Raw genomic sequence first — 13,110 nt, 5'->3', positions numbered from 1 at the left:
ACCCTCCCCTCTTTAGGAGTATAGCTGTTAACAATTGTACATTCTTTTAGGCCTCCTTCTGTGGATTTTTAAATTACAGTACATGTACAGCTATATATTTTTTACTTCTAAAATGGAATAATATGGCATGAATTGTTTTGTGACTAGTAGCTTTTACTTAAGAGTATGACTTGGGCAGGGTGCGGTGGCTGACGCCTGTAATCCCAGCACTTTGGGAGGATCGTCTGAGCCCAGGAGTTCTAGACCAACCTGGGCAATACAGTGAGACCTCATCTCTACAAAAAAAAAAAAAAAAAAAAAGAAAAAGAAATAAATATTAGCTGAGTATGGTGGTGCACACCTGTAGTCCCAGCTGCTTGGGAGGCTGAGGTGGGAGGATTGCTTGAGCCCAGAAGGTTGAGGCTGCAATAAGCTGAGATCACACTGCTGCACTCTAGCCTGTGCTCCAGGGTGACAGAGTAACACCATCTCAAGAAAAAAAAAAAAAAGAGTATGACTTTGGCTCATAATGTTTCTCTCTTTTTTGTGGCTGCATAAGATTCTATATTTAGCTAAGGACAGTTAACTTGTTTCCAGTTTTTTGCATTTATATACTTTGCTGCAAGAAAACATGCTCATGCGTGTATCTGTGTACACATCGGCTGGAATTTATTTACATTAGAGTTCTAGAAGTGAAATCACTGAGTCAAATGCTATGTGGTTTAAAAAATTTGATACCTATTGCTTAATTACCAACACTTGGTAGTATACATTTTAACATTTTTCCCCCAGTCTGATGGGTGAAAAAATCTTTGTGGACCATTCTGTCTCTGAGAGTTGTGATTGTATATTGGATGATTTAAATAATTTCATGAGCCTTGAGTTTCTTTCTATGATGACAGTTCACCTAACAGATTGTTAGACCATGAAAGGGTGTTTGTCATTAGCTAGATTTTAGTACTCTGGCCATGATTGCTATGTTGTGACAGATGGGAGTTTTGAGAATAAGGGTCATATAATAGTAGCTGGTCGTGCGGCCTGTAAATGGGTTTTGAATGAGAAATGTCTATCAGAAGAAGCCAAACAATTTGCTGTATGATAGTCCTTCACCAGCTGTGGTTTTGAGATAACACACTTTTATACTTGTCTACTAGAATTTTAAAATGTCATTTTGTATGCACAAAAAGAACTCAATTATTGCTTCTGCTTCCCAGAAACCATGCAGGCAGCCTGTTGGATGGGATATATTTTTAATAGGATAGATATTTGTGTACCATCCACCCTCAGGACATTTAGATGGAAGACCAGATTCAGGAAAACATACTTTTTAAGTACCATGGTAAAATTTCTTGAAGATATGTTAAGACAAGGGATAATGAAAATACAAAAGACATTAAATTTTGAGCAATTTAGAAATTTCTAAAACTTTAAAAAGAGGCAAAGTCTGCATAACATAAAAATTGTAAGATAATCTGTTCAGCCAAGTAACTATTCCAGTAATAATTCCTGAACAGTTAAAGAAGGTGGTTCAGGAGGAGGGTTACTTACTGAAGCTAACTTTAAATACTGACAAATCTGGTTTTTAAACTAGATTAAGTAAGTGCTTCAGGATGGGCATGATGGCTCATGCCTGTAATCCCAGCACTTTGGGAGGCCAAGGCAGGAGGATCGGTTGAGGCCAGGAATTCGAGACCAGCCTGGACAACAAAGCAAGACCCCATCTCTACAGGAAAAAACAAAACATAAAAGAAAATGAGCTGGGTGCGGTAGCATGTGCCTGTAGTCCCAGCTACTCAGGAGGCCGAGGCAGAATAATCTCTTGAGCCCAGGAGTTCAAGGTTATAGTGAGCTATGATCGCACCACTGCAACTTCAGCCTGGGTGACAAAATGAGACCCTGTTTCCAAAAAAAAAAAAAAAAAAAGAAGAAGTAACTGGGACTTGGGGAACTGTGACTTGGGTTCCTGCTACTAAGGACAAAGTTAGCACATGCATCTATTTCAGTACTAGCACAAGAACACACCTTTAATTTATTTTTGTTGCTTTTTAAATACGTACTACACAGACTGTTCTTCAGGTTAGTGTTATTTTTCTTTTTTTTTTTTTTTCATTTGAGGCAGAGTCTCGCTCTGTCACCCAGGCTGGAGTGCAGTGGTACGGTATCAGCTCACTGCAACCTCCGTCTCCCAGGTTCAAGCAATTCTCATTCTCATGCCTCAGTCTCCTGAGTGGCTGGGACTACAGGAATACACCACCATCCCCAGCTAATTTTTTGTATTTTTAGTAGAGATGGTGTTTCACCATGTTGGCCACATTGGTCTCAAACTCCTGGCCTCCTGGTCTCAAACTCAGCCTCCCAAAGTGCTGGGGTTACAGGCATCAGCCACTGTACCTGGCCTTGTTCTTTTTTTGTGCAATATCAATTTAAACAAAAGGTAAAATGTCTGCTTTGAATGTTTTTATATACGTTAAGTTAATATGTACGAGCATAATCTTTTTCAGTATTTGAGAATTTTACCACCCTTCTAAATTTGTTCTATCTTTTCTTATCTAAATTCAATAGTCCACAACTGTCACACTTGGTAATTGATGTTTATTATAGTAAATTTCATATGTCATAATTCAATATGTTGCATTAAGGTGGCTTAATACTGTGAAACTCATATGACTCTTAATGTAGTTAGAGTAATGGTAGGTACTCAATCTCAAAGCCTATTTAAAAAGCTGTGCTTGAAGTTGTATATCCAAAGGTGCACATGAAATATAAAATATTTGAATTAAAATTTCTACAGAATATGCATTTAGAATATGTCATTACTGATCATATATAGTCATCCATCACTGTGTATGTGTGTAACTCACTGCTTATTTTGCTTTTAGAACCTTTTGCCCAGAGTAGCAGCCAAACTTGAGGTTGCCCCAATTTCTGACATCATTGCAATCAAGTCACCTGACACATTTGTGAGAACTATTTATGCAGGTGAGTACTCAAGGAAGATAATTAATCGACATGTTAAATTTTAGTGAAAAGCATAAATTAATCTTGAAGGTAAATTTTAAATCAAGCCATACAATTGCTTTAAGTGGACCATCTTAAAGGTTTCTGAGGAAAATTTTAGTCTAGAATTGCTGGTGGCCCTTGACATGGCATTCTCTTTGATGGATCTCAAGCACAGCGATTTCCTGCCTGTTTATTGAGTTTGTAGAGTGGTATTTTCCTAGTGGTTAATAAAAATTAGATTCACTATTTAATATATTTTGTAAGTGGTACCTGGAAAAGCAAAACTTAAAAAAAATAGTATTCTCAATCTTTACTTCTTCTACTTCATTTCCATCAGCATTAAGAAATTCATTTTAGCCAGCTGCAGTGGCTCGTGCCTATAATCCCAGCACTTTGGCAGGCTGAGGTGGGAGGATTACTTGAACTCAGGAGTTCGAGGCTATCCTGGGCAACATAATAAGACCCTATCTCAAAAAATAAATAAATAATTAGCTAGGCATGGTGGCATGTGCCCGTAGTCATAGATACTTGGGAGGCTGAGGTGGGAGGATTGCTTGAGCCAGAAGGTCAGGGCTATAGTGAGTTGTGATCATGCCACAGCACTCCAGCCTGGGCAACAGAGCAAGACCCTGTCTCAAGAAAAAAAGAAAATAAATTCATTTCAGTGTCTCTTCAGTCGATTGATCTTTTGCTTAGCAAACTGGTCTCTAGTGGGGTTGGAGAAGGCAGTGAACTCTTCGTTTTTTTTCTGATTAAAGTTGTGTATTTCACTATAAATGGCTAATTCTCAAATTAGACTTTTCATCTTCCATAATGTTTGTGGGAAAACATTTTGTCATGGTTTGGGTTACTGTTAATGTGATAGCTAATCCAGAGTGTCTCAAATCCTCTTAAAATCTTGGCACATCCATACCTGTTCTTTATGACCTGTTGTGTTTTCAAGATATTCCTCCTTCAGCATGCATAGTAGCTACATTCTTATTAAGTTGTTGCAGCTCATAGTTTTGAGTTACTGATTGTATTGTTTTTGGAGAAGGAAGCTTTGTTCATATTCCTTTTAGGGGTGTAGCGTACCTTCTTAGTGTGGGTGCCTGTTCCAGTTTCTTCCTTCTAGGCATGGTAGTACCTGTCCTGCTTTTAAAGACATCCAGGGTTATACAAATGTCTACTGATATGTTTCTTCACTGTTATGGTCCACTTTTTCCTATACTTAATAGAGTTAGAAGACAACTGGTCAAGAGTTATTTCTTGCCTTGTCTATGAAGTAAATTCCAAGCTCAAAGGAATGCTCGTTTTGTTGCCTTTTGTTGTTGCTTTTAAAAAATAGATTGTATGTTTCAGGAAATGCTCTATGTACAGTGAAGTGTGATGAGAAAGTGAAAGTGTTTTCTGTCCGTGGAACATCTTTTGAAGCTGCAGCAACAAGTGGCGGTACTGCCAGTTCAGAAAAGGGTGAGTGTTCATTTGGAGTTTTTTGGTTTTTCTTATTTTTTTAATTCATAGACTGTATTATAATGAGAGATTACCTCTGCTTACATTTCTAATGCATAGTATTTGAAAGTTCAATTTAAATGATATTCCTAAGCTTATATAAAAATAATAAATATATATAACTTGCATCTTTTTTCACATTATCTTTGGTACTAGGATAGTTGCTTTGGTAGATCAAGGGAGTGGGAGACAGGATCTATTAAGATTAAGCTTTTTTACTCTTGTCGCTGTTTCCTATTATATTTGGGTGATTCAATATAACAGAAGAATGTAACAGTAAACATGTGGAGGGTGTTACACTTTAACATATATAGTGTCTCATTTGGACCTCATAGAAAGAAAGTTATTCCATATTCAGACTCAGAGAATTAAATGATTTCTCAAGTCATACAACTAATGTGGCAAAGGCTGGAATTTAGTCTCCTTAAGTCTTTCCATTATCGGAGAGAATTAATTAGGAGCACCAAAAATTCACATTAATTAAATTTCATGGAATTATATACTTGTGTGTTTCTCTTGAAAATAATTATTGTTATAGAACTTGAAATCATAGTCGTTGTTTTATTATATGTGTTAATGTATGCAGCATCAAGTACTTCACCAGTGGAAATATCAGAGTGGCTTGACCAGAAATTAACAAAAAGTGATCGACCAGAGCTAACAGGTGCCAAAGTGGTGGTATCTGGTGGTAAGTGAAATATTAATCTTAAAAGATGTAAACTTAAAATACTTTGATTTTTTTTTTTTTTTAGTATTTATTTTAGAGGTACACAAATCTTTTTCAAATATAAGAAGTTGGGAAGTTTTGGGTATTATTCCCATTTAACCAATTAGGAAAATGAAATTATGAGCATAATACACAGTTTGGGGTTTCTGTTGCACAACTAGTCACTGGCACCAGGGGGAGCATGGTGTAAATCTCATCTCCATAGCTTTGCCATTTGGTACCGTCTTACTGATGCACTTCCATGTATTCTGCAGAGTATGGTTGGCTTCTGAATTATAGATAGAACTGGCTGGAATTTCAGGGCCATCTTGTGTGTAATTCCTACCCTTCTTTCCACTTGGAAAGATTTCCAGAGTTATCCATGTCTTTGTGTATAACTCTTTGAAAGTTTCTTAACATTTAATATCAAAACTGTTAATACTGCATAAGACATGCTTATTTTTGTACATCATGCTCCTTGTCTTTAAGAACAATGATTTTTTTTATGGCCCACTGACTAACTTTTTGAAAAAATAAGGACTGCTATGCTTTTTAAATCCTTGCAAATTAAACATCCAACAAAATAAGCTTTCAGACAGCCTTCTGTTGCAAGTGGCATTGAGAAAAAATCATTTAATATTTTGAAGTGATATATCTGACTTGTTTTTTCTTTTCTTTTTTTCTTTTTGAGATGGAGTTTTGCTCTTGTTGCCTAGGCTGGAGTGTAATGGCACAATTTCAGCTCACTGCCACCTCCTGGGTTCAAGCGATTCTCCTGCCTCACCCTCCCAGGTAGCTGGGATTACAGGCATGCGCCACTACGCCTGGCACGGTGACTCACACCTGTAATCTCAGCACTTTCAGAGGCCGAGGTGGGTGGATCACCTGAGGTCAGGAGTTGGAGACCAGCCTGGCCAACATAGTGAAACCCCGTCTGTACTAAAAATACAAAAAATTAGCTGGGCATGGTGGTGGATGCCTGTAGTCCCAGCTACTTGGGAGGGTGAGGCAAAAGAATTGCTTGAACCTGGGAGGCTGAGATTGCAGTGAGCCGAGATCGTGCCATTGTATTCCAGCCTGGGCAACAAGAGTGAAACTTCGTCTAAATAATAATAATAATAATAATAATAATAATAATAATTTTGTATTTTATACAACAAAAAGCACCAGGCCCTGACTTGTTTATTCATTTATTTATTCAATAAATGTATATTGGTTATCTGTTCTATGACAAGCTTATTGCCAAGTGCTGGAGAAACAGATGAAAAGGCAGAATGCTCTTCCTCTCGAGGAGTTTAAAGTCCTTGAGATGACTCCCATTCAAATAATAACTTTATGCAGTCATTCAGAGAAATTTATTGAGCATCTATTATATGTAGAGTTTTGCTAAATGTTGAGATATGGCAGGACCAAGATAGATATAGATCCTGAAATTAAAGAGTTTTTATTCTAGTGGGAAAAAAAACTCATATTAATTACATAATTAGTTAACTAGTTAATTATAGTATGTGGAATGCTTTATAGAAGTATAGGAGTGTGATAGGAGAGGTCAGAAAAGGTTTTATAGAGGAGGTGACATGCTTAATATGGCAGTTACATAATATGAAAATTTACTCCAGTATATAAAATAGCAAAATTATTCTAGAATGAATTTGATGTTTGCCTAATTTTTTTGTTTTGTTTTGTTTTTTCATCTTTTTAAATGAGGTCGAGGCTTGAAGAGTGGCGAGAACTTTAAGTTGTTGTATGACTTAGCAGATCAACTACATGCTGCAGGTAAAGTTATTTTCCTTAGTAGAAAGATATTCCCTCTTTGTTGGAAATATTTTTTCTTCATTATTTCCTTTTTGTGTAAGTCTTTCAACCCTACAAATTATTTTACTTTCTGGATTTTTCAGTTTTTCTCTTTGAACCAGTTTTTCTTAAGCCTCCAAGCAAATGGTATATAGCATTCAGTGAGGAGAAGGCCTCCTAGTATCCCTTACATTTGCCTGATCTTAGTAGGTTTTTTTCTTCACTTTAAAAATAATGAAATGGGCCAGGCACAGTAATGCTCATCTGTAATCCTAGCACTTTAGGAGGCTGAGGCAGGGGGATTGCTTGAACCCAGGAATTTGAGACCAGCCCTAGCAATGTAGTGAGACCCCATCTCTACAAAATTTAAAAATTAGCCAGGCATATTGGTGTGTGCTTGTAGTCCCAAGTACTTGGGAGGCTAAGGTGGAAGGATTGCTTGAGCTTGAGAGGTGGAGGCAGCAGGGCACTGTGGTTGTGCCACTGCATTCCAGCCTGGGCAACAGAGTGAGGTCCTGTATCAAAAATAATAATAAAAGACAAAATAATGAAATGTTAGTTTCAGTGCCTACTTCAGATTCAGGAACACCCTGGTTTTTCATCTTTTTTTGGTGGTCTTAATATAAATCTTATACAAATAGAAATACATTTAAAGTTTTTAAGTTCATAGTTAAAAATTTAAAACTGTAGTTAACCATTTATAGGTAAGGTAGAACCTATTGCTAAAAGTGCATTGATGAGAAGAGAGTGATGTTTTTTGAAAAACCAAAAAAATTTAAGCCAGGCGTGGTAGCATGTGTCTGTAATCCCAGATACTTGGGAGGCTAAGTTAGGAGGATTGCTTGAGCCTAAGAGTTTGAGACCAGCCTAGGCAACATAATTGAGACCCTGTTTCGAAAAAAAATCTTTTTAAAGACATTTGATTATTTTTGAATTATACAATCACTACGATGAATATATATTAAAATGTCCCAATTCTATCATCTCACCCTCCTTTTAAGAGTTTTACATATAACTTTCCAGGGTTTTCCTGTAACTTTCTGTGGTTTTCCTGTGCATTTCTATTACATAACATGTGTACCCATAGAAACAGTAATAGTTTTGTCAGAATAAAGGCATTATATAGACACTGTATAATCAGATGGTAGTATTTCAGGGTTTATTTTCATTCATTCTTTCTTTGAACAAGTATTAAGTGTCTGCCGTATTCCAGGTACTATTTTAGGTGCTATTAGTTTATTTTGGCTACAGTAATAAGTTACTACAAACTTGGTAGCTTAAAGCAACAAAGTTTTTCTCTCACAGCTTTGGAGGCCAGAGGTGTGTTGAAGTGTTATCAGGGGCCATACTCCCTCTGGGGGCTCTAGGAGATAATCTGTTATTTTCCTCTTCCAGCTTCTGATGGGTACTCTGATATTCCTGGGCTTGTGGCCACATCACTACAACTTCTGCCTCTGTCTTCTTATCATCTTCTCTGTGGGACTGCATTCAATCTCCTTCTGTGTCCCTCTTATAAGGATACATGCCGGGCGCAGTGTCTCATGCCTGTAATCCCAGCACTTTGGGAGGCCAAGGTGGGCGGATCACCTGAGGTCCAGAGTTCGAGATTAGCCTGGCCAACATGGTGAAACCCCGTCTGTACCAAAAATATAAAAATTAGTTTGGTGTGGTGGCGCACACCTGTAATCCCAGCTACTTGTGAGGCTGAGGCAGGAGAATTCCTTGAACCCAGAAGGCAGAGGTTGCAGTGAGCTGAGATTGTGCCACTGTACTCCAGCCTGGGTAACAGAGCGGGACTCCGTCTCAAAAACAAAAAAGATATGTGTAATGGCATTTAGGGCCCACGTAGATAATCCAGGATAAACTCCCTCTCAAGATCCTTAGCTTTATATCATATCTGCTGCCACGTAGGTAATATTCACAGGTTCTGGGGATTAGGACATGAATACATCTTTGGAGGGGCCATTTTCTTGCCTACTACAGACACTAACACAATAAATTAGTAAATAATATAATATGGGCCAGGTGTGGTGGCTTACTCCTGTAGTCACCTGAGGTCAGGAGTTTGAGACCAGCCTGGCCAACATGGAGAAACCCCGTCTCTACTAAAAGATACAAAAATTAGCTGGGCATGGTGGTGCGTGCCTATAGTCCCAGCTACTTGGGAGACTAAGGCAGGAGAAACGCTTGAACCTGGGAGGCAGAGGTTGCAGTGAGCAGAAATCATGTCACTGCACCCCAGCCTGGGCAACAGGGCAAGACTCTGTCTCAAAAAAAAAACAAAACAAAACAAAAGAGAGTCGTAAGTGTTAGGGAGACTAATAGAATGGGTAATGGGGGTGAGAATTGGAGGGCAAGATTGAAGTTTAAAATAAGGTAGCCAGATTTGGCCTTAATGAGAAAGAGACATTTGGCTGGGTGTGGTGGCTCATGCCTGGAATCCCAGCAGTTTGGGAGGCCAAGATGGGTGGATCAGTTGAGACCAGGAGTTCAAGACCAATCTGGCCCACATGTTGAAACCCCACCTCTACTAAATACAAAAATTAGCTGGGTGTGGTGGCACACACCTGTAGTCCTGGCTACTCAGGTGGCTGAGGTGGGAGGATCACTTGAACTGTGAGGTGGAGGTTGCAGTGAGCTAAGATTGTGCCACTGCACTCTGGCCTGGGTGACAGAGACACTCTAAAAAAAAAAAAAAAAAAGGAGGCACCTGAACAAAGGTTTGAAGGAGGTGAGGAAGCGACCCATGAGGAGATCTAGGGGAGAGTGCTCCAGACCAGAGCAACCAGTAAAGTGCAGAGAGCCTGTCTAAGGCAGGAACACATCTGGCCTATTTGACGAATAGGAAGAAGGCCAATGTTGGAATGGAAAGTGCAAAAGAGAAAGTAGTAAGAGATAAAACTGGGCGGCAACACAAGACAGATCACACAGGGCCTTATAGGACATTGTAAAGAGATTACTTTTCTCTGAATGAAATGGGGAGCCATTTCAAGGTTTGAGCAGAAGAATGACATGATCTAACACATTTTTAAAGGATCACTTTGGCTGCAGTTTTAAGAATAAGCTGTAGGGGGTAAGTACAGTAATGGGGAGATCATTTAGCAGGCTATATCAGTCATGTAGGTGAGAGATACTCATGGTTTGGACCAGGGTAGCTGCAGTCGATGTGGGGAGAAATTGTCAGTTTTGAGATATATATTTGAAGGTAGAGACAAAGGATTTCCCGACAGATTGGATGTGGATTATGAGAGAAAGTATTTGTCCTGGTGAGTGGTAGGGTGGAGTTACAGTTAGCTGAGATAAGGAATATCTCGAGTGAAGCAGTTTCCAGGGAGAGATCAGGAGTTCAGTTTTGGGCATGTTAATTTTTGCGATGTCTAATAACAGACACTGAGTAGACAAGTCAATTAAGCAGTTGGTATAGGAGTGTGGAGTTCTATGGAGAAGTTTGGGCTAGAGATACATATTTGGGAATCAGTTCATTTGGATGATATTGAAAGCCATGAGACTGGATGAAATTACCAAGGGAGGGAGTATAGATAAAAAAGAGGTCCCAGGCTAGGTGCAGTGGTGTGAGCCTGTAGTCCCCACTACTCAGGAGGCTAAGGCAGGAGGATCTCTTGAGCCCAGGAGTTTGAGGCTGTATTGTGTTATGACTGTGCCTGTGAATAGCTACTGCGTTACAGCCTGGGCAACAGAATGAGACTTTGTCTCTTAAGGAGAAAAAAAAAAAAAGTCTCAGGACTGAGCCATAAACACTGTATGATTAAGAGCTAAGAGAGAAAAGGAGAAAGAAGACCAAAAAGGAGTAGTAAGTTAGTCTAGACAACCAGGGCAGAGGCTATGTTTTGAAACCCATGTGGAGTGTTTCATTGAGGAGGAAAAAATTGATCAACTGTGACACACACTTCTAACAGGTCAAGGACGGTAAAGACTGAAGAGTGACTATTGGATTGAACCACTTAGACATCACTGGCTACTTTAAGCAGTTTCAGTGGAGTGTTGGAAGCAAAAGTCTCATTAGAGTGGGTTTAAAAGAATAGTCCTGCCAGGCAGTGACTTGTACCTGTAATCCCAATACTTTGGGAGGCCAAAGTGGGAGGATTGCTTAAGCCTAGGAGTTTAGACCAGCCTGGGCAACATGGCAAAACTCCGTCTCTACAAACAATATCAAAATTAGCCAGGCATGGTGGTATGCACCTGTGGTCCCAGCTGCTTGGGAGGCTGAAGCAGGAGAAATCACTTAAGCCCAGGAGGTTAAGGCTGCAGCAAGCTGTGATTGTGCCACTGCACTCCAGCCTGGGTGACAGAACAAGACCCTGTCTAAGAAAAGAAAATAAAAAATAAAAGGCTAGTCATAGGTAGTGGTTACATGGTTGTGTTCACTGTATGATAATGCTCTGGAGCAGCACATTTGTCTTTTTCTGTATGTAGGTTATATTTTAATGAAAAGGATTTTAGAGATAGAGTGGGAGGCCTGGAGTTGGAGACAGTGAATACGGATAACTTTTTTGAGGGATTTTGCTATATAGGGAAGCAGGGAAATGGATGGTAGCTAGAAGAGGAGTCTGGCCAACAGAGAGACTTCATAAAGCTGGGACAGGTGATAACATGCTTCTGTGCTGATGGGAGTGCTCCAGGAGAGGGAAAAGTAGTCATACTTTTTCCCCTTCACATACTTTTTCATTTCACTCAAGGCCATCACTCCAGTAATTCTCCCCTGAGGGAAAAGTCAGAATTACTGGAGTGATGTCCTTAAGTAGACAAGAGAGAATGTGGACATAGCTGCAGGTGGTGGGTAGATGTGTTACTCGGAGCATGTGGAAATTCTCTTTTGATCCTTTCAATTTTTTTTAGTGAATAAGAAGCAAAGTCATCAGTTGAGAATGAGGATGCTAAAGAGGTATAGGAAGTTTGAAGAGAGAAGAAAATACATGAAATTATAGTTTAGGAAACAGTGGGCTAATGAAAGGACTAGGGGAACTTAGTATAACTGCCAGGAATTAAGGCTTATTTATTTAGAGAAAAATATACTTCACATGGTTGGATATTTGATGTTTTTCTCCAGTAATGCTGAACTGCAGGAGAAGAGATACGGAAAAAGTGGAAAGGTTGCTTAATCAGCCAGAGATGGAGGTTTTTCTGAGTGTGTGGTGATGTAAGAGGAGAACAAGGAAGTTGAAGGCATAGCAAAGGAATGATTAGAATGATTGATCATAGAATTTAAAGTGGGCAAAAACAACAGGACAATGGGGGAGAGTGAATAGAATTGTAGATTACTGTGGGGTCAGAGGAATGTTGGAAGTGAATGTCAGCTGGAAAGAGGAGGTCAGAAAGACGCTGAAAATTGAGACTGTTGAGCAATCTTGGTAAAGAAAATGTCTAGGATATGATCATGGGTGTGGCTGAGGTAGAGTGGTGGGCAAGCTCATTGGAGGAGAGTTGTTCAAATCTCCAAGTGTTGAAATCTCCAGGAATTAAGATAAGACTAATGTAGGTCTTTCGGTTTCCAGTCTGGCATATAAGAAGCTTGGAAGTCACCATTTTGTCCTAACAACAAGTGAAAAACTGAACAAACCGAAGCAAAACTCATCTTACATCCATAGGAGAAGCGAGGTTGCATGGCAAACTGCTGTCCATCCCCCAAACTGGAGAAACCAACAAGCAAACACAGATAATCACAACTTCCCAGAGCAGAAATCCAAAAGTAGCAACCTCCACAGGAGCTGGTGGTGGGGTAGGGGAACCTGAACTCTTGTTGATGAATTGCTGGAGGTTCCATGTTAAAAACTCCAGGTGGGCCGGGCACGGTGGCTCATGTCTGTAATCCCAGCACTTTGGGATGCCGAGGTGGGCAGATCACTTGAGGCCAGGAGTTCGAGACCAGCCTGGCCAACATGGTGAAACCCCATCTCTACTAAAAATGTAAAAATTAGTCGGGCATGGCAGCATGCACCTGTAGTCTCAGTTACTTGGGAGGCTGGGGCAGAAGAATCACTTGAACCCTGGAGATGGAGGTTGCAGTGAGCCAAGATCGTACCAATATTCTCCAGCCTGGGCAACAGAGTGAGACTCTGGATTTTTGTTTTTTTGACAAAAAACTCTAGGGGTATCCAGTGTGGGCTCCCAACATTTTTGTG

At 39.6% G+C, this 13,110-nt stretch overlaps 1 protein-coding gene across 2 annotated transcripts in view; it reads left to right on the top strand.

Annotated features, from left to right (window-relative positions):
• ETFA (electron transfer flavoprotein subunit alpha) overlaps nucleotides 1-13,110 on the top strand; it is a 102,372-nt gene that overhangs the window by 21,735 nt on the left and 67,527 nt on the right. For both annotated transcript variants that reach the window (XM_050799896.1, XM_050799897.1), the window contains 4 exons: nucleotides 2,859-2,958; nucleotides 4,321-4,431; nucleotides 5,057-5,158; nucleotides 6,884-6,952. In XM_050799896.1, coding sequence (XP_050655853.1) covers nucleotides 2,859-2,958; nucleotides 4,321-4,431; nucleotides 5,057-5,158; nucleotides 6,884-6,952 — 382 coding nt within the window. The remainder of the gene's footprint in view (nucleotides 1-2,858; nucleotides 2,959-4,320; nucleotides 4,432-5,056; nucleotides 5,159-6,883; nucleotides 6,953-13,110) is intronic.

The sequence above is a fragment of the Macaca thibetana genome, chromosome 7, assembly GCF_024542745.1.
Source record: "Macaca thibetana thibetana isolate TM-01 chromosome 7, ASM2454274v1, whole genome shotgun sequence".
Lineage (NCBI taxonomy): Eukaryota > Metazoa > Chordata > Mammalia > Primates > Cercopithecidae > Macaca > Macaca thibetana.
Note: the sequence above shows the minus strand (reverse complement) of the source record. Positions and strands in the feature narration are given on the sequence as shown.